Raw genomic sequence first — 24,854 nt, forward strand, 5'->3', positions numbered from 1 at the left:
GCAGCCACGTCTCGATCCCTGAGTCAACAGACGGGCACGTTTCCAAGACAACAACCATCTGCACGAACAGTTCGACGACGTTTGCAGCAGCATGGACTATCAGCTCGGAGACCATGGCTGCGGTTACCTTTGACACTGCATCACAGACAGGAGCGCTGCGATGGTGAAGTCAACGACGAACCTGGGTGCACGAATGGAAAAACGCCCTTTTTTCGGATGAATCCAGGTTCTGTTTACAGCATCATGATGGTCGCATCCGTGTTTGGCGACATCGCGGTGAACGCACATTGGATCCGTGTATTCGTCACCGCCATACTGGCGTATCACCCAGCGTGATGGTATGGGGTGCCATTGGTTACACGTCTCCGTCACCTCTTGTTCGCATTGACGGCACTTTGAACAGTGGACGTTACACTTCTGATGTGTTACGAGCCGTGGCTCTACCCTTCATTCGATCCCTGCGAAACCTTACATTTCAGCAGGATAATGCACGACCGCATCCTGTACGGGCCTTTCTGGTTACAGAAAATGTTCGATTGCTGTCCTGGCCAGCACATTCTCCAGATCTCTCTCCAACTGAAAACGCCTGGTCAATGGTGGCCGAGCAACTGGCTCGTCACAAGACGCCAGTCACTACTCTTGATGAACTGCGGTATCGTGTTGAAGCTGCATGGGCAGCTGTACCTGTACACGCCATCCAAGCTCTGTTTGACTCAATGCCCAGGCGTATCGAAGCCGTTATTACGGCCAGAGGTGTTTGTTCTGGGTACTGGTTTCTCAGGATCTATGCACCCAAATTGCGTGAAAATGTAATACCCGTTTATCGTCTGTATTTCGTCTTGGTGTGGCAATTTTAATGGCGAGTAGTGTATCTCGGGATACTGACTTGTTCAAAGTCTGTTGATTCCGATCGTGACACCACAATCACATCGAAAACCTTGTCACACGAATCAGCTGAGCACAAATGAAGGCTCTGGCAATGCACTGCCCTTCTATACCCTGTGTGAACACGATGCTATCGCCATATGTGCGTATCGCTATCCCACGGCTTATGTCGCCTCAGTGTAAAGTTGTTAGCAAGGCTGTGGTGTCAGTTGTCTCAATTCTCATTTGGCATAACGTGTAATAATCCAGCCCATGTGTAAAACTACTACCGACTGTACTGAATGCTTTCATTCGGCTGCCCGCGTCACCAAGTCGGCGGTCTGCTGCGAACGGCGACCGCCTCGGCAGGTGACAACAGCTGGCGTAATTAGCGGTCTTCCGCCACCGGGCAGCACGTGGGTCCCGCGCTGGCTGACAGCCGCGGAGCGCGCAGGCGCAGGCGGGGGCGTATCGCTATTTGAAGAGCCGCATTCCGAGAATGACGACGGAGGCAGCCGTGAGGCGCGGGGAATGCTGCGAGGCGCGCGATAAGCGCGGCTGCCCGCCGCACCCGCTCGCTACTTACTACCTGCGGGCCCCGCGCGCTGTCTGTCCCCTAGAGGTGGGCAGACTCGTTCATCCTGGCCTACTAGTTCACTGCTGATCGTTCTTTTTTAGGAACCGTTCATTTTTACTCGTTCACCGTTCATTTTGTGCTTGGCATATGGTTCTTATGAAAAACTGAAAACTATAGTTCAATTCTTTTATCTTGGCGGTTCGCGCATGCCCGCCCAGACGCGGGAGATTGCTGCGTTGCCAGTTGCACGCGCCAAGAGAAGCAGCGCCATGGTATAGATCGCAAACTTACGTTTAGGGGGGAGCGCGCAGTTTATGAAGTAAAGCCACCACGGCCGCATTAACCCTTTCGCTGCTACAGAGACGTGCTCCCCGCATTCTGCGCTGTTCGCGATTTTATCATCACTGCACTGCTCGCCTGTGCAGCAACATGGTGTTTCGACTGCTTTGACACACTTTATCATTCGATTTCACAAAAACTATTTGGTCCAAAAATTTGATTTTTACACATCTTCTTGACTGATACCTTCCCCCCCATAAACGACTTAATTTTGTTTCGATGCTCAACGCAGTTGTTGTGCAGCATTAGATGTAGTAAACCATTGCACGAAATTTTGGACAGTTTCCAGAGGTAAAAGTCCATAGCGTATAATTTCCGTATGGTCGATTTAATTTGCCACTAGAAATTTCAAAAAATTACATTCAGATGAATAAAATTCATGAAGAAAATCACTTAGATATTGTTTTTAAATTAAAAAAAATATTTAGCACCGTACAATGTTTTAGTTGCCACTAGAAATTTCAAAAAATTACATTCAAACTAATAAAATTCATGAAGTAAGACACTTCGATATTGTTTTTAAATAAAAAAAATATTCAGCACCAAACAAGGTTTGAACTCAGAACATTTCGCTTAGCAACCATTCACTTAAACCATTACGCTAACGTAGCTCGCCATTCAATAGATCTCGCGGAGGACTTTAAAAAATCACACAAAATACCGACAAACACTGTTGGTATGACTATGAATTACTCACGTTTCGTCGAAGTACAATAGGAAATAAACAATTACCGCTGTTCTTTATTGCGAAAAAGCGGTTAGTGAGAATGATACAAACACCTTTCTTGTTATCGCCCGAATTAGGAGGCTTGTTGTTCGTTTGGTTGAATTAATTAATAGAATATGAATCAATTAGTATAAAGAATGTTTTTTTCCAAACTTTCTATAAAAGAAAGTCTGCTATCAATACATTGCTTTTGTTCAATTACTTTATTTATGACTGAACGTTTCTAAAACTGAAGACACTCGTCTGTGCTCTGCACTGCAGTCGAGCTCTGGCAACGTCGTTCTCTGTTTATTGGATGACTGTGTTTTGTGACGTCAGATGCGCAGAGCGAACCTAAACTCGGCCGCCGTCGTAAATGACGCGCACTTTAGTAGTGTAGGTGACTGAAGGATGGAGGGCACTTGCCTCCCCCCCCCCCCCCCCTGGAGTATAGAGGTTTTATTCATCACAGAATTCTTTTACACTTTTAGAAGTAATTTCTGTGATTCTGCACAACCTCTCGTTTAGCCAACCATAACCTTGTGTGGCTGATCGCAAATAATATAGGGTGGCGCAAGGAAAAGCGGCCCCAAGTACAGACTGCTCGCCAATTACGGACGATGTGTTGCCCGTTACGAGCAGATGCAACAAACAGACAAACATGTTATAATTAAGCAGTGAAGAAATAACAAGCTAATGTAAGCAACAATTGCGAAACAATCGATGACGATGTGTAGAAAGCTGGAGAAGAGACATGGAAATCTCACGCGACACGCATGTAGTCTTGTAAACCTGTTGGCGGCTGTTTCCCAACTTAATAGACCACAAGTGTCTTGTATAAAATTCTTCGTTTCGACTTTCACTACATAGCTATGCTACGTTGTATACAATAATTGTTTAGACCCTATACATTCTTCACGTTGTCTCTGAGTTCGTAGGCAAAGTAGAGACTTTATGGATGCATAAAATGAAATGTGGTTTTCTCATACTTGCGTCACACGCTTACTAAAAACTAGGTTTTTATGTTGCATTAGTAAAGTTAATGCAGCAATAATAATAATAATTAAGTTCGCAGTAGTAAAGTTTTTTGTTTGAAAGCTCCTTCTGAAAAATGTTTTTGAGATAATAAGTAAATACGATTTTGTGGCAATGTATTTCTTTTGAAATGGAGAGGCACCGATTTTCCTACTGAGAAAAAATGGCCCACAACCCACTTTTTTTTCAAAGAAACCAAACAAGCAGGTAATGCAAATTGGAAACAACCAAACTTAAAAGTTATTAGAGCCTTTCTAAATGTAATGTTTTGTATACGAAAGATACACGAAAATCGTTTTATATGAATTTTCTTACACTAAAAATTAAGCAAATTATTGAAAGTTAGCTGCTAAATCAAGTCGATGAAACCAAAAAATTTATGAATAACAAAAAAAAAAAACTTGCCTTATTATAAGTATGTGTTCTGCTGTTCATCGATTAATGAAGTGAGCTGATACGCCCTTTTGTTACCTGAAAGACGTACCTATTACATACAACGTAATTTTTATGTAATTTACGTAACTATAAAATACTTTTTCATTGCCGGTCGTGGACGCTGAATAGCCAGAACCAAGTGCAATAACACTTTGGAACACATGTAAAATGGGCGAGCGCAGTAAACGAAACGAACAACTGGATACTGAACTAACTAGGATCAGTCGGCAGTGTAACTGAGACAGGTGGTCATGCGAAGAACGACGAGTGCGGCCGAGGGAGACCGAGACTGAGACGAGCACGCGACCAAGGCTGGAACGAGAATTGCCGAAGTGACCGCCGCGACCGAAGTGAACTAGTGAACTATGAGCCGATCGTTCCTCGTTCCCGGGAACTACAAGTATACCACCGCGACCGAAGTGAACTATGAACCAATCGTTCCTCGTTCCCGGGAGTTATAAGTAGACTGCCGCGACCGAAGTGAACTATGAACCGATCGTTCCTTGGAATTCGTTCCTCGGTCCTTTCGTTCATCTTCGTGAACCGTTCCTTTGCACCCTTTCTCCACTTCAGAAAAACATTTGACTCAGTCATTCGGTGACGCCTAAGATCTGGGGAAGACACGGTAGTCGGTCTGTACCGTTGGGCCTTCATGACATGTTTTGACGGTGTTTGTTTTTTCATTTGACTCAGTACCACTCGTACGCTTATTTTCTAAAATACAATCGTATTGGGGTGTCAAGCGAAATTTGAGACTGGGTCGAGGACTTTTTGGTAGGGAGGACACAGCATGTTATCTTGAATGGTGACTCACCGTAAGTTGTAGAAGTAACTTCGCGTGTGCCCTCGGGCAGTGCGTTCGGAACCTTATTGTTCATGTTCTATATATTTATCAGCTTGCAGCCAATATTAACAGTAATATCAGACTTTTTGCAGATGACTGAGTTATCTATAATGAAGTACTGTCTGAAAGAAGCTGCATAAATATTCAGTCATATCATAAAAAAATTAGAAAGTGGTGAAAAGATTCACAACTTGCTTTATATTTTTAGAAATGTAAAACTGCATACTTCACAAAAAGAAAGAAAAATGTAGTATCGTATGACTACAATACCATTCAGTCAGAGATGGAATCGGCCAAGTTCATTCGTGCGACCCATTCTGGAATATTGCGCAAATCCGTATAATCGTATGAAATAGGGCATATGGAAGGTATACACAGAAAGGCAACACGTTAATCTGACCCATGGGAGAGTGTCACAGAGATGCTGAAGAAACTGAACCCGCAGACTCTTGAGGACAGACGTAATCTATCCCGAGACAGTCTGTTAACAAAGTTTCAAGAACCAGCTTCAGACGATGACTCCGGGAATATACTATATTCCCATAAGTATCGCTCATAAAGGGATCGTGAGGACAAAATTAGTGTTATTACGGCACGCTCAGAGGTAGTCAGACAACCATTCTTCCTGCGCTACAAATGTGAATGCAACGGGAAGAAACCGTAATAACTGGTACAATGGGACGTACCCGCTGCCTTGCACTTAACGATGGCTTGCAGAATATAGTTATAAATGTAGATGTAGAGGTAGACGTTACTCAATCTGTACATTGAGCTGCCAGTAAAGGAAACCAAGCAAAAATTAAAGTTCAGGAAGAACCAGAAAAAGCTTTGAGGCTTGTTGATGACATTGTAATTCTCCCAGAGACGGCTAAAAACTTGAAGCAGCAGTTGAACGATGGGGGCAGTGTCTTCAAAAGATATTATTAGTTGAACATTATCAAAAGAAAATCAAGGGTGTTACAGTGCACTCGAAGTAAATCAGGCGATGCAGAGAGAAATAGAAAGTTACTAGATTAGTTTCGGTATTTGGGCAGTAAAGTAGCGGAAGATAGCTGAAGTAGAGAGGATACAATATGTAGATTGGCTGTAGCATAAAACCATTTTCGAAAAAGAGGAATTCATTAACCTACATGATGTTAGGAGTGCAAGTTTAGATAATTTTATTTGTGACTGAGGAGAGTGTTCTGAACGATATTACATCAGTATATGTTTCATTTACAGAGCAATAATTATATCTATTAGGAGTAGAATGCTTTCAGGGTGGATAGTATCGCCAAGTACTTATACATGTGACAACAGCAAGCTATTAATGTTTATTTTCCTCTCAGCAGTGGGTCAGGTGTTTAAGTGTGGACGCATTTACCCAAAACGGTTAGTCTATACTGATAGGTGAAGTCCACTTAGTGATGTATTTACGACTGTGCAGAAAATACCACGTAGTAATTATGTGGCGTGCTCTAGGAAGATCTAACACCCTGTATAATCTAAATTTAAGTGCAAGGAAGTTATTTGTGAAGGTACTCTTGAGGACAGTAGCCATGTACGGAAGCGAAAAGTAGACGATAAGCAGTTCAGACTAGGAGGGAACAGAAGCTTTTGAAATGTTGTGTTACAGAAGTATGGTGAAGATTAGATGGGTGAATCAAGTAGCTGCTGGGGAGGCCTGTCGATACTGTTTGTTTACTAGTATTTCCAGTGCATCAGGTTTCAGTTCGTAGCGACCTGAGTGTCACATTCCTATATTTGTTATGTAAGTTTCGTTATTCTATTTAAAATGTTTCATGTACTGGTATAGTAGTAGAGCTACTGAACTTAGATTTCACTTTTGATGTCCCTATGCAAACTGGAGCATTTCTTAACATCTTTGGTTGTAGCGTATTATAACGAGAAATATATCGTACAGAAATAATTCTTTCGCAGAACAAAGGCTAAGGAGAAGTATGTGTCAACGGGTAATTATTACGTGACATTAATATCCACTCACTCATTCGGAAATATTTAATGTATTCTTTGGTTGATCTATTAAACGCGAAAGCACGTTTTGGAATTAGATCAAACATCTTAGAGAGGCGACGTCTGTACATGCTCGTAGAAGCACGTAATATGTGCACCGTCTGTGTGAATGTGATCCAGATTCTGCGTACATCGGTGGACGTATCTGGCAACACTGAAGTGAAACACGACTTGAGAGCCTAAAGAAGAAATAAAACTAACTGCTCACTGACGCCACTTAACGAACTTCCTCATTCCACTTAATACCGTACTTGAAATACGGGCAAATGAATTCAGAATGAAGGGAGGAAATTACATGAGCAGGAAACTACTGCTCCGAATTTTTGCTACCAGTTTATTTAATGGAAAATACTTGTTAATTAATTTGTGATGTCAGCAAAGCTAGGTAAAAGTTTCTGAATGTAATTTACTTTCAAAAATTACGGCTGCTTGACTCCTCCATTAAATAACTCAGGCGAACACATTCTGAGCTCCCTCGATTAAATTTCTCAGATGGACATGTCAAATGCAAAATAGTCTCAACGTTCGCAACTCATGGCTGGGAGAAACGTGCAAATAAAGTTTGTGAAAGTAACGATTATAGAACGACAGATGGCTTTCCGTAATTTTCTCGGATTAAATACTTGGTCTTCCACTTCCGTCAGTTGCCGGCAAGAGCAGATTACAGTCAGTTGAAAGACAAGAAAGATATAACGCTCAAGAATAAAAGAGACTCTGCTGGGTGTCTTCGAGACCATTTAGAATCATTACATAGCACAATGACTCTCATATTTTATTCAGCTAAGTACGTGAAACAATTTTGATGATGGCAGCTTATTCTTGCATCCGCAGGAAAAAAAAAAGTAATTCTGTAACCGAACCCTTGGCGTTCTCAAATAAACAACTTTGGTTGACCTATGGGACTAGAAACATTGCACCTTGTCTGAATATCACAATATCATTAACCAGATAATGAGGCGCGAATGATGAGAGAGATAAATCCTTTAAACGTATCATTCAGTATCAAGAATATCGTATTAAACTGCATTCTTATATACACTCCCTGACGAAAAAGTGGAGCACTCAGATGACGAGGAGGAAAACGAAATAAAACTTCACAGATTTATACAGTATGTGATGTTATTACCATGGTTACAAAATCGAGTTAGATTTGCAAAGAACTTAACAGTACCAGCCCAATTATTAGTACGACTTTACATACCCCCTGCCCATATGCAGCACTAATTCGGTAGGAAGAGTGTTGTAAAGCCGTGGTGTCCTCTTCTGAGTCGTGTTTACCCACAACTGTTGTAACTGGTCCTTGACATTCTTGCATACCGGTATTGGAACGGAGTTGACATCTGAACCTGTGTCAGACATGTTCTATCGCGGACGGATATGGAGATCTTACTAGCCAGCAGGATATTTCACCATCAAGCGGACAGTTCATAGACACACATGTCGTGTGTGGACGAGCATTGTCCTGTTGAAAAATGGGAACCCAATACTGTCGCATGAGAAGTAACACATGATGACGCAGAATGTCACTGACGGAGCATTGTGTCACCAGAGGCCCCTCGTTTACTACCAAGCTGTATCTGAAGTCACACCAGATTCTCCCTGCACCATGACGCCACGAGTAATACTGCTGTATCCCTCCAAACCTTGGAACAATGATACCTTTCTGTAGGTCCCCTCCAAATATGCCGTCAATAGTCTGCCAGGGTAGTTCAGAGTAGAGATACGTCATCTGCGCGTGACGGCATGATGATTCTTCTGCCGCCACGAGCCAGTTGCTCGGCCACCATTGACCAGACGTTTTCATTTGCTGAGAGATCTGGAGAATGTGCTGGCCAGGGCAGCAGATGAACATTTTCTGTATCCAGAAAGGTCGGCACAGGACCTGCAACGTGCGGTCGTGCATTATCCTGCTGAAATGTAGGGTTTCGCAGGGATCGAATGAAGGGTAGAGCCACAGGTCGTAACACATCTGAAATGTAACGTCCACTGTTCAAAGTGCCGTCAATGCGAACAAGAGGTGACCGACACGTGTAACCGATGGCACCCCATACCATCACGCCGGGTGATACGCCAGTATGGCGATGACGAATACACGCTTCCAATGTGCGTTCACCGCGATGTCGCCAAACACGTATGCGACCATCATGATGCTGTAAACAGAACCTGGATTCATCCGAAAAAATGACGTTTTGCCATTCGTGCACTCAGGTTCGTCGTTGAGTACAGCATGGCAGGCGCTCCTGTCTGTGATTCAGCGTCCGGGGTAACCGCAGCCATGGTCTTCGAGCTGATAGTCCACGCTGCTGGAAACGTCGTCGAACGGTTCGTGCAGATGGTTGTTGTATTGCAAACGTCCCCGTCTGTTGACTCACGGATCGAGACGTGGCTGCACGATCCGTTACAGCCATACCCGTCATCTCGACTGCTAGTGATACGAGGCCGTAGGGATCCAGCACGGCGTTCCGTATTACCCTCCTGAACCCACCGATTCCATGTTCTGCTAACAGTCATTGGATCTCGACCAGCGCGAGCAGCAGTATCGCGCTACGATAAACCGCCACCGCGATAGGCTACAATCCGACCTTTATCAAAGTCGGAAACGTGACGGTACGCATTTCTCCTCCTTACACGAGGCATCACAACAACGTTTCACCAGACAACGCCGGTCAACTGCTGTTTGTGTAAGAGAAATCGGTTGGAAACTTTCCTCGTGTCAGCACGTTGTAGGTGTCGCCACCGGCGCCAACCTTGTGCGAATGCTCTGAGAAGCTAATCATTTGCATTTCACAGCGTCTTTTTCCTGTCGGTTAAATCTCGCGTCTGTAGCACGTCATCTTCGTGGTGTAGCAATTTTAATGGCCAGTAGTGTATGTTGCAAATAAATGTAAACGATAGTGTTTGCAGTCAGAGTATTCAGAAATGTCGCTTGCTGGCCGCTTGGTGCGCTGCTGTCACAGTGGCTAAGAAACAAGAGACGGAGTATTACTGCTATATTGGACTGTGAAGTGGTCACGAAAGGCTTGACAGTTCTGTGAACGAGACATCGCGGGCTGCCACAATTTACTGCGGCTCGGGTAAGACGCCGCTGGCGCGCACGCAGAAACAAGCGAGAGCGGTCGGGGCGGGCGAGCGGGTGGTCCCTGGCCACCAGTATCCGGGCCGCGCGGTGACATCAGCGCCGGTCAGTCGGCAGTCGGCGGTCGGCGCGCGCGCAGCCGCGGACCAGCGCAGCACCGTACCACCGCGCTCGGCATGGTGGGACTCCGGCACGCGGCCGACGCCTTCGCCCTCGCCGGCTGCAAGGTGGGTGCCGCCGCGACGACTCGACGCCAGGTCACCGCCTTCCGCGGCCGCTCGTCCCTCGCACGCTGGGAACTTGCCTCTAGCGACCAACTTCTGCCACAGGTGGTCCGACGACTGCCGATCGTCGTTTCATTGCTCAGGAAGCAGTGCACACCTGCGACGCGTTACTAGCTAGTAGTAAGCTGTTCCTCTCCTTCCTCCAACTCAACTGCTTACATTCAGTTTGCATCCAGTTTCACACTGAACAGCTACCACACCTCTGGTTTAAACGATTGGTCGCTAACCCTTTTTATGAGTTCTGTGAATCAAACTTTCATCCGTATTAAGAAATACGATGTCTCTCTGTAACAGGTTGGATAGTGTCGGAAATTCTTCTCGTGCGAGATTCCGTGAATCATTTCCAGTTTTACCTATAAACGTTTCAATAACATCAGTGCAGTCTTCAGTGGCTTGCTTGTTAGGTTAAGCTCGTGCAGATTGACGTACAATTCCTGTCACTAGCGTGTTCGCGCAGTACGCTGTACAGAAACGTGTGTGACTCTGGAAAGTGTAAAATAACCACAGTTGTGTCTGTGAATTGTTATGTGCAATACAATGCACAAAATTTTGTGCTGACATCTTCTACGCGAACAACTGCTTGAAGCGTCTCGGAGACGGCTATTTACATTAATCGCTACGAAGCCTTTGAGACTTCTCATGTGTCGAAAATCTGTAGCGACAGTTTCTGCTGCAAGTAGTCCAACGACGATGGTTCAGTCTCTTATTAAAAGGAAACCTTGTATTCCAGTGGCGCGTAACTAGCTAGTCCCAGCTCAATTTTTCCTTTCCTCCATCTCAGTTCCCTTCGCTGGAAACTTAAGCAGAATATGCATATCTACTCGCAGACGAGAACTATGACGCTTATGGTTTAAATGAACACTAGATAATTTGTATGAATATTGTGGAACTTATTTTTATCGGTGTTCGCAAAATAGTAATTCTTTCAGTAAAATGCTGGATGGTATGGGAAATCTTTCGCGTGTGAGACGGTATAAATTTACCTGTATTTCACCCACAAACATTTAGTGCATTACGTGCAGTCTTGAGAGGGTTGTAAATTTTACGTCAAATTCGTGCCGACATGAGCGTGTACATCCTAGAGAAATGTGTATCAGTACGTTTACGGAGTGGAAAAAGTTGACTGTTGTATATGCGAAATGTCACGTGCAGACATTAGGTATAAACTTTTATGCTGACGTCAGCCATGTGCACAATTGTATAAAACAGCGGCAGAGTTGGCTATATGTACACGCTGTTGGACAGACATAAATTGAAATGGTCGTTTCAAATATCTAAAGACGAGTGGATACTCATATTAATTGTTGTATTAGTAATATTTACCTCGATGTTTCATAATAGAACAATTAACTGTATAAAGACGAAGGGATTTTTAGAAACTGTAAAATCCGCTCAAAAATAACTAAAAGTGATCTGGTGTGTAAGAAATCATCTTTCCGATCTGAAGTGAAAACACAGTTAATTGTTGCATATGAAAAGCTGAAAAATTATATGTTCTGTGTACTGTTGACACAACACACTGACTAGTTACACGTGAGATCATATAGAATGTTTTGTGCCCTTATTTCCAAAAATAGTTTCCCAGTCATAATTTTCGTAACAGGAATTAGCAACATAGGGCTTAACTTTCTGTCGCGTGTCGTAACCTTAGCTGAATATTCGAACAAACATCAATAATTTCGTAAAATCTTACATGTTACGGTGATGATGTGCTCAGATCCGTAGCAGAAATTGCTTAGCAACGCCGAACGTTTATTGGAGATTTATAAATTTTGTTATTTCTTTACTTAACGACACTACGCTGTAACGTTTACGATGTTGCCATTGAAAGGATTCGGAAATCCTTAGTCAAACACCAGAGGTTTGTGGTCCTCTGACAATATTTGGTTGCATACACACACTAATTTAGCAGATTTTTTTAATAAAATTGTTTACGTAATGTAAAAGCCATATATTCCCGGGAAAGTGTCAAAGGCGCTTTATTCTGATTTATACTTTGCGGTCCTCAAAGCTTCCTCATTCTTGCACAAATTTAATTCATACTAAAGTTCCTTAAGGGCATGTACAAAGCAGACCGTCTTTTTAATACTATAAAACTGTGAAACTGAGCAATTTTTTTCAGATCCCATCGATGCTAGAATGCAGAAGGTGAAAAAGCAGGCGTCGAAGTGGGACGTGTAAAAATTAAGAAAGAATTCACCTCTCATACATTTAGAGGAAGTGCAAGTACTGAACACGGAGATATCATAAGAAATTTGAAGCACCAAACTTTAGACTTAAACTGTTGTGAGAAATGGTTTGTTTGTCTTTCATACCAATACAGGGAACAGAGCGGATGATTTATTACTCAGGTTCATACTGAAGCTAAATTTCTCCGGCGATATTGCTTTTTTCGTTTGATAGTGTGTTGACTACAGACGAGTACCGTGTTGAGTATTGAGCGCCAAATGTAATCTAGATTAGATATCAGAAATACTATTTTTCATCGGATTCCATGCGAAGTTTAGTCCAAAATGGAGCGATCCCCTGCCTTGCTAGGTCGAGGCTGCATTATAGTTGTAGAACACTATAATAATTATATTTAAAGATAGCATTTTCCGGAGCACAGGTAACTGTAAGGCACTTGTATCATTCTTTTCGTTAAACAATTTTTTTTTCTGTGTTAGTTCCTCAGTGACCTATGCTCTTAGACTACAAACTGTCAGACGGTCCTAGCATTATAATTCCTTGGAAACAGCAATCAATGAAACTGCTCAATTTATTGTATCTAAGTTCGCCATGAGTTTCAGGGTGGTAAATATTCATAACAATGATTAAGGAGCACAAAATCTGTGTTCAAAAAGATTGTAAAATATGCAGAGAATTAGCAGTGTTCAAATGGTTCAAATTTCTCTGAGCACTATGGGACGTAACATCTGTGGTCATTAGTCCCCTAGAACTTAGAACTACTTAAACCTAACTAACCTAAGGACATTACACACATCCATGCCCGAGGCAGGATTCGAACCTGCGACCGTAGCGGTCACGCGGTTCCAGACTGAAGCGCCTAGAACCGCACGGCCACACCGGCCGGCCAATTAGCAGTGTCTACTTCTGTTAGTAAACGTATGCCCTCAGGCGGAAGACGTTTCCCAAAGGACTGGGGTTCACAGGCAGCTTTAGACCATGCGTAGAAATCCACATTTGTAGCCACTCGAGCATCAACGTCAGTTTCACGACTTTCATAAGATACTTCTTCAGGCACATGCAGACAGTCTACCCGACTTGCTCCATCTCTTCTAGCCGTTTGACCCACTGGCACTGAGTTACTCCGACTGCCATCAATTACTGTAGTCGTGTTTGAAACCGTAGTATTAGCAGCTACATATTCTGCAATATTGTCTACTCCAAATTCTGAGTCTTATGCGTGCTCTTCTGTAACCTCTTGCTAATAGTTCGATATACGATCAACCAGAACTTCATCTGCTATGTAACTATGCGACATCCATGTCGTGTTTATTATAGATAGAAAATAAATATTCACGGATATTAATATGATACCTATAACTATAAAAAACCAAACAAAAACCTAGAAATATATACCTGTTACATTCTCGTGTCTGCATTAACTGATTTCTCCATGTCGCGTATCTTCAGCACCCAGCTTACCTAAGAACTGCCAACGCAAATAATGAATATTATCTCAGCGGCTAACATTTTCTAGATAATTTGTGAAACAATATTGTCTGCGGTGTTCGTTTTTCATTAGAAGCAGCATTTCAGAGTATATAATCTGAAGAATTGGATGTAGCTAGGAACTGAATGTTCTTCATTAGAAGTAGCATTTCAGAGTAGATAATCAAAAGAATTGGATGTAACTAGGAGCCGACCAGAGTGGCCGAGCGGTTCTAGGCGCTACAGCCTGGAACCGCGCGACCGCTACGGTCGCAGTTTCGAATCCTGTCTCGGGCATGGGTGTGTGTGATGTCCTTAGGTTAGTTAGGTTTAAGTAGTTCCAAGTTCTAGGGGACTGATGACCTCAGAAGTTAAGTCCCATAGTGCTCAGAGCCATTTGAACCATTTTTGCAAATAGGAACTGAATTCACGGCAATCTATTTGCTTCCGTGTGCGGCGTGGAAAAAAACTAGCTGCAAATATGTTTACAAACGACTCACATAACATATTAATTTTATACTTTATAATGTAGGGTATGTAACTGTGAATTGAAATTATCCTCGTTTATATCAGAAAGTGTCAGTAGATTAAACCCACAGGTCACAAATGCTAGCTGAACAAAAAACCAGATCTGAGGTCGAGTGCCTTAAAGACCGTCGGTAAATATTCATACCATTACTCTCATGTTCGCCGATACCTAAAGCCTATCAACATCGAAACATACAAATAGTATTCACGCTTATCAGAGCAACGGCTGTGACTGTGTTAATACCAATGAAATCGATTGTCTGTAGCAAAGTTAGGAGGAAGATAACGGTATAACGCCTCCAATATGGGCATGCGTAGTGAAACACCGAAGTTTGAGTTGAAGACCGTTTTACGGCTGATTATGGATGTCATTTACGAGAAAGCAAATTTCCGCTGTGCCTGGTCAGACGTAATATTAACTTAAATGATAAGTGTTGGTCTTGTGTTCCTCTGACTGTGTTGAGAAAAGTGAGCACTTCGCTCATTGCCGGGGAGTATAGCTTACGCGGGTATATCCGGTTAGCATACGCGGGTATATCTCGTTCTTCGTTATAGCTTTTTTACTATTGCTCTGTATCGCCAATACACCCCTCAGTTAGCGTAATAATCAGATTATTGTGTCTTTCATGTATCTTTGTCTTGTTTTCCATAACTCAGTGACTACTGGAAGGGGATACGTGACGTTTCCCTAGTAAACGAAAGAAATTGATTCACCTGATATGCGAGAGAAGCAAAAGAAACATGGATGTCAGGTAATTTTGTAGGCTACCCTCAGCGTATTGAAGAAAGCATACAAAACAGAAACTGTACCCAGCAATGATTGCGTAGTCGTATTACTTCAACGTAATTCTCTCTCAGAACCGTCGTACTAGTCTGAAGCAACAGAAGAAATTGGAATACGTGACACAGCAATCTCCAGTAAATAAGGCTCATTGAAACAAACACACATTCTGAAAATTTTTCGCTGTCGGTTCATTATTGAGAGACTCTAGTTAACGATTCCGGTGAGCAGGAATTGTTTATGTCCTAATGAGATAGCTATTACGCTTTTGAACGTGTCTGATTACGGTAATCCGAGGTGGTCAGCGTATCAGACGCGAAGGGCTGTAGAAATAGCCGCACCCATCACGGAAATAACATGTTTTCTGCCGTCGGGTCTGATGGATTTCTCTAGAGTTGCTGCTTGCGTCGTGTTGCAAGTCGTAACTCGCCGCAGCAGAACAGTGACAATGAAGCTAACCAGAAACCAAATGTTGTTTACGTTAATATGATATAAAGAATCATAGCTGAGCAAAATTTTTAGAAATGAGGCATTTCTGAAAATCTGAATTTATAATATATTGTGATTTAATGTGTGTCCAACAATTTTTTTCTCCGTTTCTTTATTGAAGCAAATATGGTATCTCCGCAAGTAACTTGAAAATACTGTGACAATAACTGTTGCGAAATATGCTGCGTTTCGGAATGATATGACTCATCTACGATCGGAAATCGATTGAATTTTCTCATAATGAGAGTATTGAAGAACAATCTGTTTTAATTGTTAAAAACCATTCGAAAGCCAAGATCGCACAATTTATTTATTTATTTTCCTTTTTTTAAATGGTTCAAATGACTCTGAGCACTATGGGACTTAACACCTGAGGTCATCAGTCCCCTATAACTTAGAACTACTTAAACCTAACTGACCTAAGGAAATCACACACACATCCATGCCCGAGGCAGGATTCTAACCTGCGACTGCGACCGTAGCGGTTGCGTGGTTCCAGACTGAAGCGCCTAGAACCGCTCGGCCACACCGGCCGGCTTTTTATTAAAGACAACCGGTTTCAACAGTCTTAGCGGTCGTCTTCAGGTCTTGAACTCTCTTTTTTAAAAGTGAGACCTGCTCATTTTACGCTGAACCACATGCATAAGATGTCGAGTGGCTAAAACTCAGCGACATTGTAGCGATGACAAACGTTTATAATGTCCTGAGTTTTATCAACTTGACCTCTTGTGCATGAGGTTCAGTGTAAACTGAACATGTTGTACTAAAAAAATGTTTAAGACCTGAAGAAGGAAGCTAAGACCGCTGAAACTGTTGGTCTTGAACAAAAATATTTTGTGCCATCTTGGCTTTTTAATGGTTTTTGTTGTTGTTGTTGTGGTCTTCAGTCCTGAGACTGGTTTGATGCAGCTCTCCATGCTACTCTATCCTGTGCAAGCTTCTTCATCTCCCAGTACCTACTGCAACCTACATCCTTCTGAATCTGCTTAGTGTATTCATCTCTTGGTCTCCCTCTACGATTTTTACCCTCCACGCTGCCCTCCAATGCTAAATTTGTGATCCCTTGATGCCTCAAAACATGTCCTACCAACCGATCCCTTCTTCTAGTCAAGTTGTGCCACAAACTTCTCTTCTCCCCAATCCTATTCAATACCTCCTCATTAGTTACGTGATCTACCCATCTTATCTTCAGCATTCTTCTGTAGCACCACATTTCGAAAGCTTCTATTCTCTTCTTGTCCAAACTAGTTATCGTCCATGTCTCACTTCCATACATGGCTACACTCCATACGAATGCTTTCAGAAACGACTTCCTGACACCTAAATCTATACTCGATGTTAACAAATTTCTCTTCTTGAGAAACGCTTTCCTTGCCATTGCCAGTCTACATTTTATATCCTCTCTACTTCGACCATCATCGGTTATTTTACTCCCTAAATAGCAAAACTCCTTTACTACTTTAAGTGTCTCATTTCCTAATCTAATTCCCTCAGCATCACCCGACTTAATTCGACCACATTCCATTATCCTTGTTTTGCTTTTGTTGATGTTCATCTTATATCCTCCTTTCAAGACACTGTCCATTCCGTTCAACTGCTCTTCCAAGTCCTTTGCTGTCTCTGACAGAATTACAATGTCATCGGCGAACCTCAAAGTTTTTACTTCTTCTCCATGAATTTTAATACCTACTCCGTATTTTTCTTTTGTTTCCTTTACTGCTTGCTCAATATACAGATTGAATAACATCGGGGAGAGGCTACAACCCTGTCTCACTCCTTTCCCAACCACTGCTTCCCTTTCATGCCCCTCGACTCTTATAACTGCCATCTGGTTTCTGTACAAATTGTAAATAGCCTTTCGCTCCCTGTATTTTACCCCTGCCACCTTCAGAATTTGAAAGAGAGTATTCCAGTCAACATTGTCAAAAGCTTTCTCTAAGTCTACAAATGCTAGAAACGTAGGTTTGCCTTTTCTTAATCTTTCTTCCAAGATAAGTCGTAAGGTCAGTATTGCCTCACGTGTTCCAACATTTCTACGGAATCCAAACTGATCTTCCCCGAGGTCGCCTTCTACCAGTTTTTCCATTCGTCTGTAAATAATTCGTGTCAGTATTTTGCAGCTGTGACTTATTAAACTGATAGTTCGGTAATTTTCACATCTGTCAACACCTGCTTTCTTTGGGATTGGAATTATTATATTCTTCTTGAAGTCTGAGGGTATTTCGCCTGTCTCATGCATCGTGCTCACCAGATGGTAGAGTTTTGTCATGACTGGCTCTCCCGAGGCTATCAGTAGTTCTAATGGAATCTTGTCTACTCCCGGGGCCTTGTTTCGACTCAGGTCTTTCAGTGCTCTGTCAAACTCTTTACGCAGTATCTTATCTCCCATTTCGTCGTCATCTACATCTTCTTCCATTTCCATAATATTGTCCTCAAGTACATCGCCCTTGTATAAACCCTCTATATACTCCTTCCACCTTTCTGCCTTCCCTTCTTTGCTTAGAACTGGGTTGCCATCTGAGCTCTTGATATTCATACAAGTGGTTCTCTTCTCTCCAAAGGTCTCTTTAATTTTCCTGTAGGCAGTATCTATCTTACCCCTAGTGAGACAAGCCTCTACATCCTTACATTTGTCCTCTAGCCATCCCTGCTTAGCCATTTTAACGATCAGGAATTGGAATGAAAATTAGCATCGTGTCTACCACAAGAAGGGTAGTGAGTCGATCTAACATGAGCCCATTGGATCGGTTTCTAATGTCTGCACGGATGCAGAGACTTCAGAAAGTTAATTACATATGTCGTCCCACTGGAAAGCCATAGCGCATTGTCAGAAGAGATCACATTCCCTGGTTTCCTGCAAACGCAGTTCTGCTGCAGTTTGGATGACAGGTGCAATGCAGTGTGGGAGTGAAATGGTGACGTAACTGGAAATGTACTCCAAAGCTCATGGCTTCATCGCGAAGAAATTCTGACAGTGTATGGATCTAATGAAGTAGTGAAATGATTCCAACAATTTGACCAAGATCACACGGACGTGGGCGACGCTGTTCTGGAAGCTCAGAACTTGCTGCATGTAATTTCTCTCTTTTCGGCAAGCTAAAAGAGCAGCTCGGGGGGAAAAGATACACTCCTGGAAATTGAAATAAGAACACCGTGAATTCATTGTCCCAGGAAGGGGAAACTTTATTGACACATTCCTGGAGTCAGATACATCACATGATCACACTGACAGAACCACAGGCACATAGACACAGGCAACAGAGCATGCACAATGTCGGCACTAGTACAGTGTATATCCACCTTTCGCAGCAATGCAGGCTGCTATTTTCCCATGGAGACGATCGTAGAGATGCTGGATGTAGTCCTGTGGAACGGCTTGCCATGCCATTTCCACCTGGCGCCTCAGTTGGACCAGCGTTCGTGCCGGACGTGCAGACCGCGTGAGACGACGCTTCATCCAGTCCCAAACATGCTCAATGGGGGACAGATCCGGAGATCTTGCTGGCCAGGGTAGTTGACTTACACCTTCTAGAGCACGTTGGGTGGCACGGGATACATGCGGACGTGCATTGTCCTGTTGGAACAGCAAGTTCCCTTGCCGGTCTAGGAATGGTAGAACGATGGGTTCGATGACGGTTTGGATGTACCGTGCACTATTCAGTGTCCCCTCGACGATCACCAGTGGTGTACGGCCAGTGTAGGAGATCGCTCCCCACACCATGATGCCGGGTGTTGGCCCTGTGTGCCTCGGTCGTATGCAGTCCTGATTGTGGCGCTCACCTGCACGGCGCCAAACACGCATACGACCATCATTGGCACCAAGGCAGAAGCGACTCTCATCGCTGAAGACGACACGTCTCCATTCGTCCCTCCATTCACGCCTGTCGCGACACCACTGGAGGCGGGCTGCACGATGTTGGGGCGTGAGCGGAAGACGGCCTAACGGTGTGCGGGACCGTAGCCCAGCTTCATGGAGACGGTTGCGAATGGTCCTCGCCGATACCCCAGGAGCAACAGTGTGCCTAATTTGCTGGGAAGTGGCGGTGCGGTCCCCTACGGCACTGCGTAGGATCCTACGGTCTTGGCGTGCATCCGTGCGTCGCTGCGGTCCGGTCCCAGGTCGACGGGCACGTGCACCTTCCGCCGACCACTGGCTACAACATCGATGTACTGTGGAGACCTCACGCCCCACGTGTTGAGCAATTCGGCGGTACGTCCACCCGGCCTCCCGCATGCCCACTGTACGCCCTCGCTCAAAGTCCGTCAACTGCACATACGGTTCACGTCCACGCTGTCGCGGCATGCTACCAGTGTTAAAGACTGCGATGGAGCTCCGTATGTCACGGCAAACTGGCTGACACTGACGGCGGCGGTGCACAAATGCTGCGCAGCTAGCGCCATTCGACGGCCAACACCGCGGTTCCTGGTGTGTCGGCTGTGCCGTGCGTGTGATCATTGCTTGTACAGCCCTCTCGCAGTGTCCGGAGCAAGTATGGTGGGTCTGACACACCGGTGTCATTGTGTTCTTTTTTCCATTTCCAGGAGTGTATTTCCCAACGATGAGAACGTACACGCACCAGTTCTTGAGTGATTGCGTGACCAAGGAGCGGATTTCTGCCGTCGACGAATCGAACGATTGGTAGAACTTCCCCGACCGACGTTTACACTGGTTTTCTCAAAAAATAGCGTCACGTATCTGTGTCATCTCAAAGCGCAATGGAGCATTCAATAAAACTTATATGGGCTGCCATAGTAAGATATACTTTTTGCAGTCCCCTAATACTCGTCTTGTCATGTTAATCCTAAAAAGCAATATGATATCTTGCGTTCTCTAAAATTTCATCCACTTTGCAATATTTATTTTTGATGTCTAATTCCATAGGGAAGAGTGTGCACCACGACCGTATTATAGTCAATATATTTTGGATAAATGGCAGCATCGGACGTAAATATTTAAATTCTTTATTTTACAGCTCGATTTCGACCCTACAGTTTAACCAGGGAGCTGAACGAATTATCGTTCCTGATGACTGTTCATGGTTGAAATACGAATACTAGATTAAAGGCAGACTGAAAACGTTCCTTGGTCCGGCCTGGATTCGATTCCGCGTCACCTCGGTTTACAGGCAACCTTCTCCGTTAGGCGACTGACCCCCGACGTCCTACTTTATAGTAGTCCCAGACCCACGCCATCACCGAAGAATTATTTGAATGCGGATCTTACGAGCAATATTCTTCATGTGTGAATTACTCGCTGACGGGGACTCTACGCTACGAGCCATCCGTTACTTTGATAATCGCACGACATTCGTGGGATACAGACCAACGCGAACAGCGAGATCGTGGAACCATCGGCCGCAGTGTCGATACGCTGCGACCCTGGCACTGACAGACGTTTCTGCTTCTTGCACGAGGCATAACATCATAACGTCACAACATAGTTATATCGTTTCTAAATGAAGAACCTACTACATAACCTTCTTAAAAAGTTAATTAGTTAGTTACATGTTCCACAGATTATTTGGACGATTCTTGTACCGAAATAATGAGCATCGAGTCAGTTCACAGGACATGTATACATTATTAGTGTTAACATTTTTGAACACACTGCCAGTTTTAGCCCTACCAATGCAACTACACTTTTTTATTTACCTTTACTCTCTACCAGTTTTTAAGTAGAAATTCGTCGTTGCAATAAAAGGAGTTGTCCAGGAATAATGCTTCGCTACCTGTCAGACGCCCGCATCTCGTGGCCGTGCGGTAGCGTTCTCGCTTCCCACGCCTGGGTTCCCGGGTTCGATTCCCGGCGGGGTCAGGGATTTTCTCTGCCTCGTGATGGCTGGGTGTTGTGTGCTGTCCTTATGTTAGTTAGGTTTAAGTAGTTCTAAGTTCTCGGGGACTGATGACCATAGATGTTAAGTCCCATAGTGCTCAGAACCATTTGAACCATTTTTGAACCTGTCAGACATTTTATGTTATGGGGCGAATAATCAGAAATTTCTGTTGCTGCATAGTGGACTGCTCTGTGATCCACTGACAGCTTTAACAGTAAATAATAAATGTCATTTGTCCCTCTAGTGTTACAGGTATGGACATCACTGTTCTCAGGCTCTGATAGACTGTTTATGACGAATTCCATTAGCAAATATATGTACAGTATTGTGACGGCGCAGTTAGAAAACCTAGCTCATTAAGAAGGCATCTACATGAGATCGGTGAGTGAACACTACTTATTATTCTTCCTGCTCGCTTTCTAAGTGACCAGTTTCGCGAGAAAAGTGTTCCGGTAAGACATTATTGAGTGGAAATATGCTAAATGTGTCGGGAGGCTGATACGTTTGTTTCTATGATTAGCAGTTACACGAAGATCAAAAGCAGCTAACCTTAATCGTTTGAGAAGCTCATTAATACACTTCTTCCAGTTCAAGTTTTCGTCAGTATGTACACCGAAGCATTTGGAGCATTCCAACATACATACTGACTTCTGTTCATGTGCTACACCAACTGTTGCTATGACTGTATTTGTTGTGCAGAACTGAATGTAGAGTGTTTTTTTTCTTTTTAAGAATTTTCGGTTAACCCATTTTCATAGAGCCATTTAATAATTCGTAGGAAAATATAACTAACAATTCTTCTGTTGCTTTCTCAATAAAGGGGTTCATTATAACACTAGTTGGTTCAAATGGCTCTGAGCACTATGGGACTCAACTTCTAAGGTCATTAGTCCCCTAGAACTTAGAACTAGTTAAACCTAGCTAACCTAAGGACATCACAAACATCCATGCCCGAGGCAGGATTCGAACCTGCGACCGTAGCGGTCTTGCGGTTCCAGACTGCAGCGCCTTTAACCGCACGGCCACTTCGGCCGGCTTATAACACTAGTATCGTTTGCAAAAAGTACCAATTTTTCTTGTTGAATATTAATTGGAAGGTTATTCACATGTATGAGGAATAGGAGTGGAACCACCGGCAGCTGTGGCCGAGCGGTTCTAGGCGCTTCAGTCGGGAACGGCGCTGCTGCTACGGTTGCAGGTTCGAATCCTGCCTCGGGCATGGATGTTTGTGATGTCCGTATGTTAGTTAGGTTTAAGTAGTTCTAAGTCTAGGGGACCGATGACCTCAGATGTTAAGTCCCATAGTGTTTAGAGTCATTTGAACCATTTGAGTGGATCCAAAACTCAACCCTGTGGCACTCCGACTGCAGTTTCTTTTTTCCTCAATCGCTAGAACTTTCCGACATGGTCCGAATTATTCAGCACAACCTTTTCCGTTTGTTACGTATAATTCAAACCAGTTGTGTGTAAAACCATCAGTTCCGTCAATTTATTCAGTAACATGGTCTACACAATCAATTGCTTTGGAAAGGTCACAAAACCAAGTGGCTTTGGAAAGGTCACAAAACCAAGTGGCAATATATTATTACTTAAGCCTTTTACTGTTTGGTGAGTGAATGTATAAATAACATTCTCAGTGGAGCAACCCTTTTGAAATCCCAGCTTTGATATGGTAAGTAAATTGTTTCCACTTTACACAGAAAGCAGATGACGTTACTGCTACCGACTACGTGTGGTTACGTTAGCTAATCATTTGCACGTCTGAGATTGTAGTACACTTCATGTCAGTTCGATGTTTGTTGCGTGCCACTTTCATGACTTCGCAGTTTTAAAGACCAGCAGTGCATCCGATTAATTCCAAATTACATCATTCGCACCTGGTTCTGATACTGTGACGGACTGGAAATCTTTTTAATGCAGTTTGTTCCTTTTGCGTAAAGGTGATTTACTGGCGCGTGTAGGTGCGTTGCTGCGGCCCCTTTGCTGAGAGCGTGGAGTGGAGCAGAGAGCGGGTTTGCCCGCGGACCACGGCGAGACCTTGGCGGCGTTATGCCCCCGGTGATTTGCGAGTGCCGCCCGTCACATATAACATCTCCAGCGCGCGCCTGACAGCAGCATTTCATAGTGGGTGGCAACCTATCTCGCCTTTTGCGCATACCTGCGCGTCCTTGAGGCACGGGGGGGGGGGGGGGGGGGGGGGAAAGCGACGACGCTGCAGGAGTTGTTCGGGAATGCGAAGTTACGATATTCTGCTTCCCATTCACGCTGTTTGCCTGTAATATTTTCGGGTCTTTCTTTCTTTCACTGTTCACATTTTCCGTCACGTACATCTGAAAACAACTACATCGGGACACAATACACGACGCCGATTGCCGGTGAAATGACTATGATTACGTTGCTACGGTTAGGCCGGTATTACACTATCAAATTTCTTTGTCAAAGATTTGATCAAAGATGTGATCAAATATTCCGTCAAATATATTTGACAAAGATCTTTGACGTAGCGCTAGAAAGGGTATTACACTGTCATCATATTTTTCGTCAAAGTTCAAGATGGCTGACAACAACTTGTTATTAACCGCAGCAGTTGCATGTACCACAATTGCACTGTGTGCATATGCGGAAGAGAATCGGGGGAAAAAGGAAGCCGTGGGTTTTACGACGACACGATAAAAGCATTCAACAAAGCTTGTTACGTGAGCTTATGGTGGAGGACGTCAAGTCGTACATCAATTACTTAAGAATGGATGAGCATACATTTCTGTATGTGCTCAGTGAAGTGTATCCTCATATCACAAAGCACAATATTCACTTAAGAACTGCTACATCTGCAGAAGACAGGCTCACTGTAACACTCCGATTCCTTGCTACAGGAGAGGGTTAGGTTAGGTTAGGTTAGGTCAGGTCAGGTCAGGTCAGGTCTCCAATCTTCTTAATCTATTTTTGTATTCAGCGTGCCTCACGTTGTAAAGCGCCTCAACAGCTTCATACATCTCTATTAATTTTGTAGTTGTCGGCACACACCAATTGTATTTACCCGCAGTGTTTATAAAAACACTACACACGACAGAAGGTAGCGATGCTAGCGCTCAATGTGGTAACATGTCACATTGCAGTGAATAGAAGACAAGCGACTTCTTTGATCAAATCTACAGCGAGGCCCTAGATTTGATCAAATATTGGACAACATTTGACAAAGTTCCCTATTACACCATCAAATATCTTTGACAAAGATATTGGACAAAGATATTGGACAAAGATATTGGACAAAGATGTTTGACAAAGAAATTTCATACTGTAATACCAGCCTTAGCTATAAAGCGGGTGTCGTGTCTCGCATGAAAAAAAGTTAGTTAAAAACTTCAGTGCACAGTGTTGACGATTCACAATATATG

The 24,854-nt window shown here is 43.6% G+C and overlaps 1 protein-coding gene across 1 annotated transcript in view; it reads left to right on the forward strand.

The window, feature by feature from the left end:
• Positions 1–24,854, forward strand: part of LOC126262680 (tensin-1) — a 622,011-nt gene that overhangs the window by 48,605 nt on the left and 548,552 nt on the right. The window contains exon 3 of the mRNA XM_049959456.1: positions 9,914–10,116. Coding sequence (XP_049815413.1) covers positions 9,914–10,116 — 203 coding nt within the window. The remainder of the gene's footprint in view (positions 1–9,913; positions 10,117–24,854) is intronic.

Source organism: Schistocerca nitens, chromosome 6 (genome assembly GCF_023898315.1).
Source record: "Schistocerca nitens isolate TAMUIC-IGC-003100 chromosome 6, iqSchNite1.1, whole genome shotgun sequence".
In the NCBI taxonomy this organism is placed as follows: domain Eukaryota; kingdom Metazoa; phylum Arthropoda; class Insecta; order Orthoptera; family Acrididae; genus Schistocerca; species Schistocerca nitens.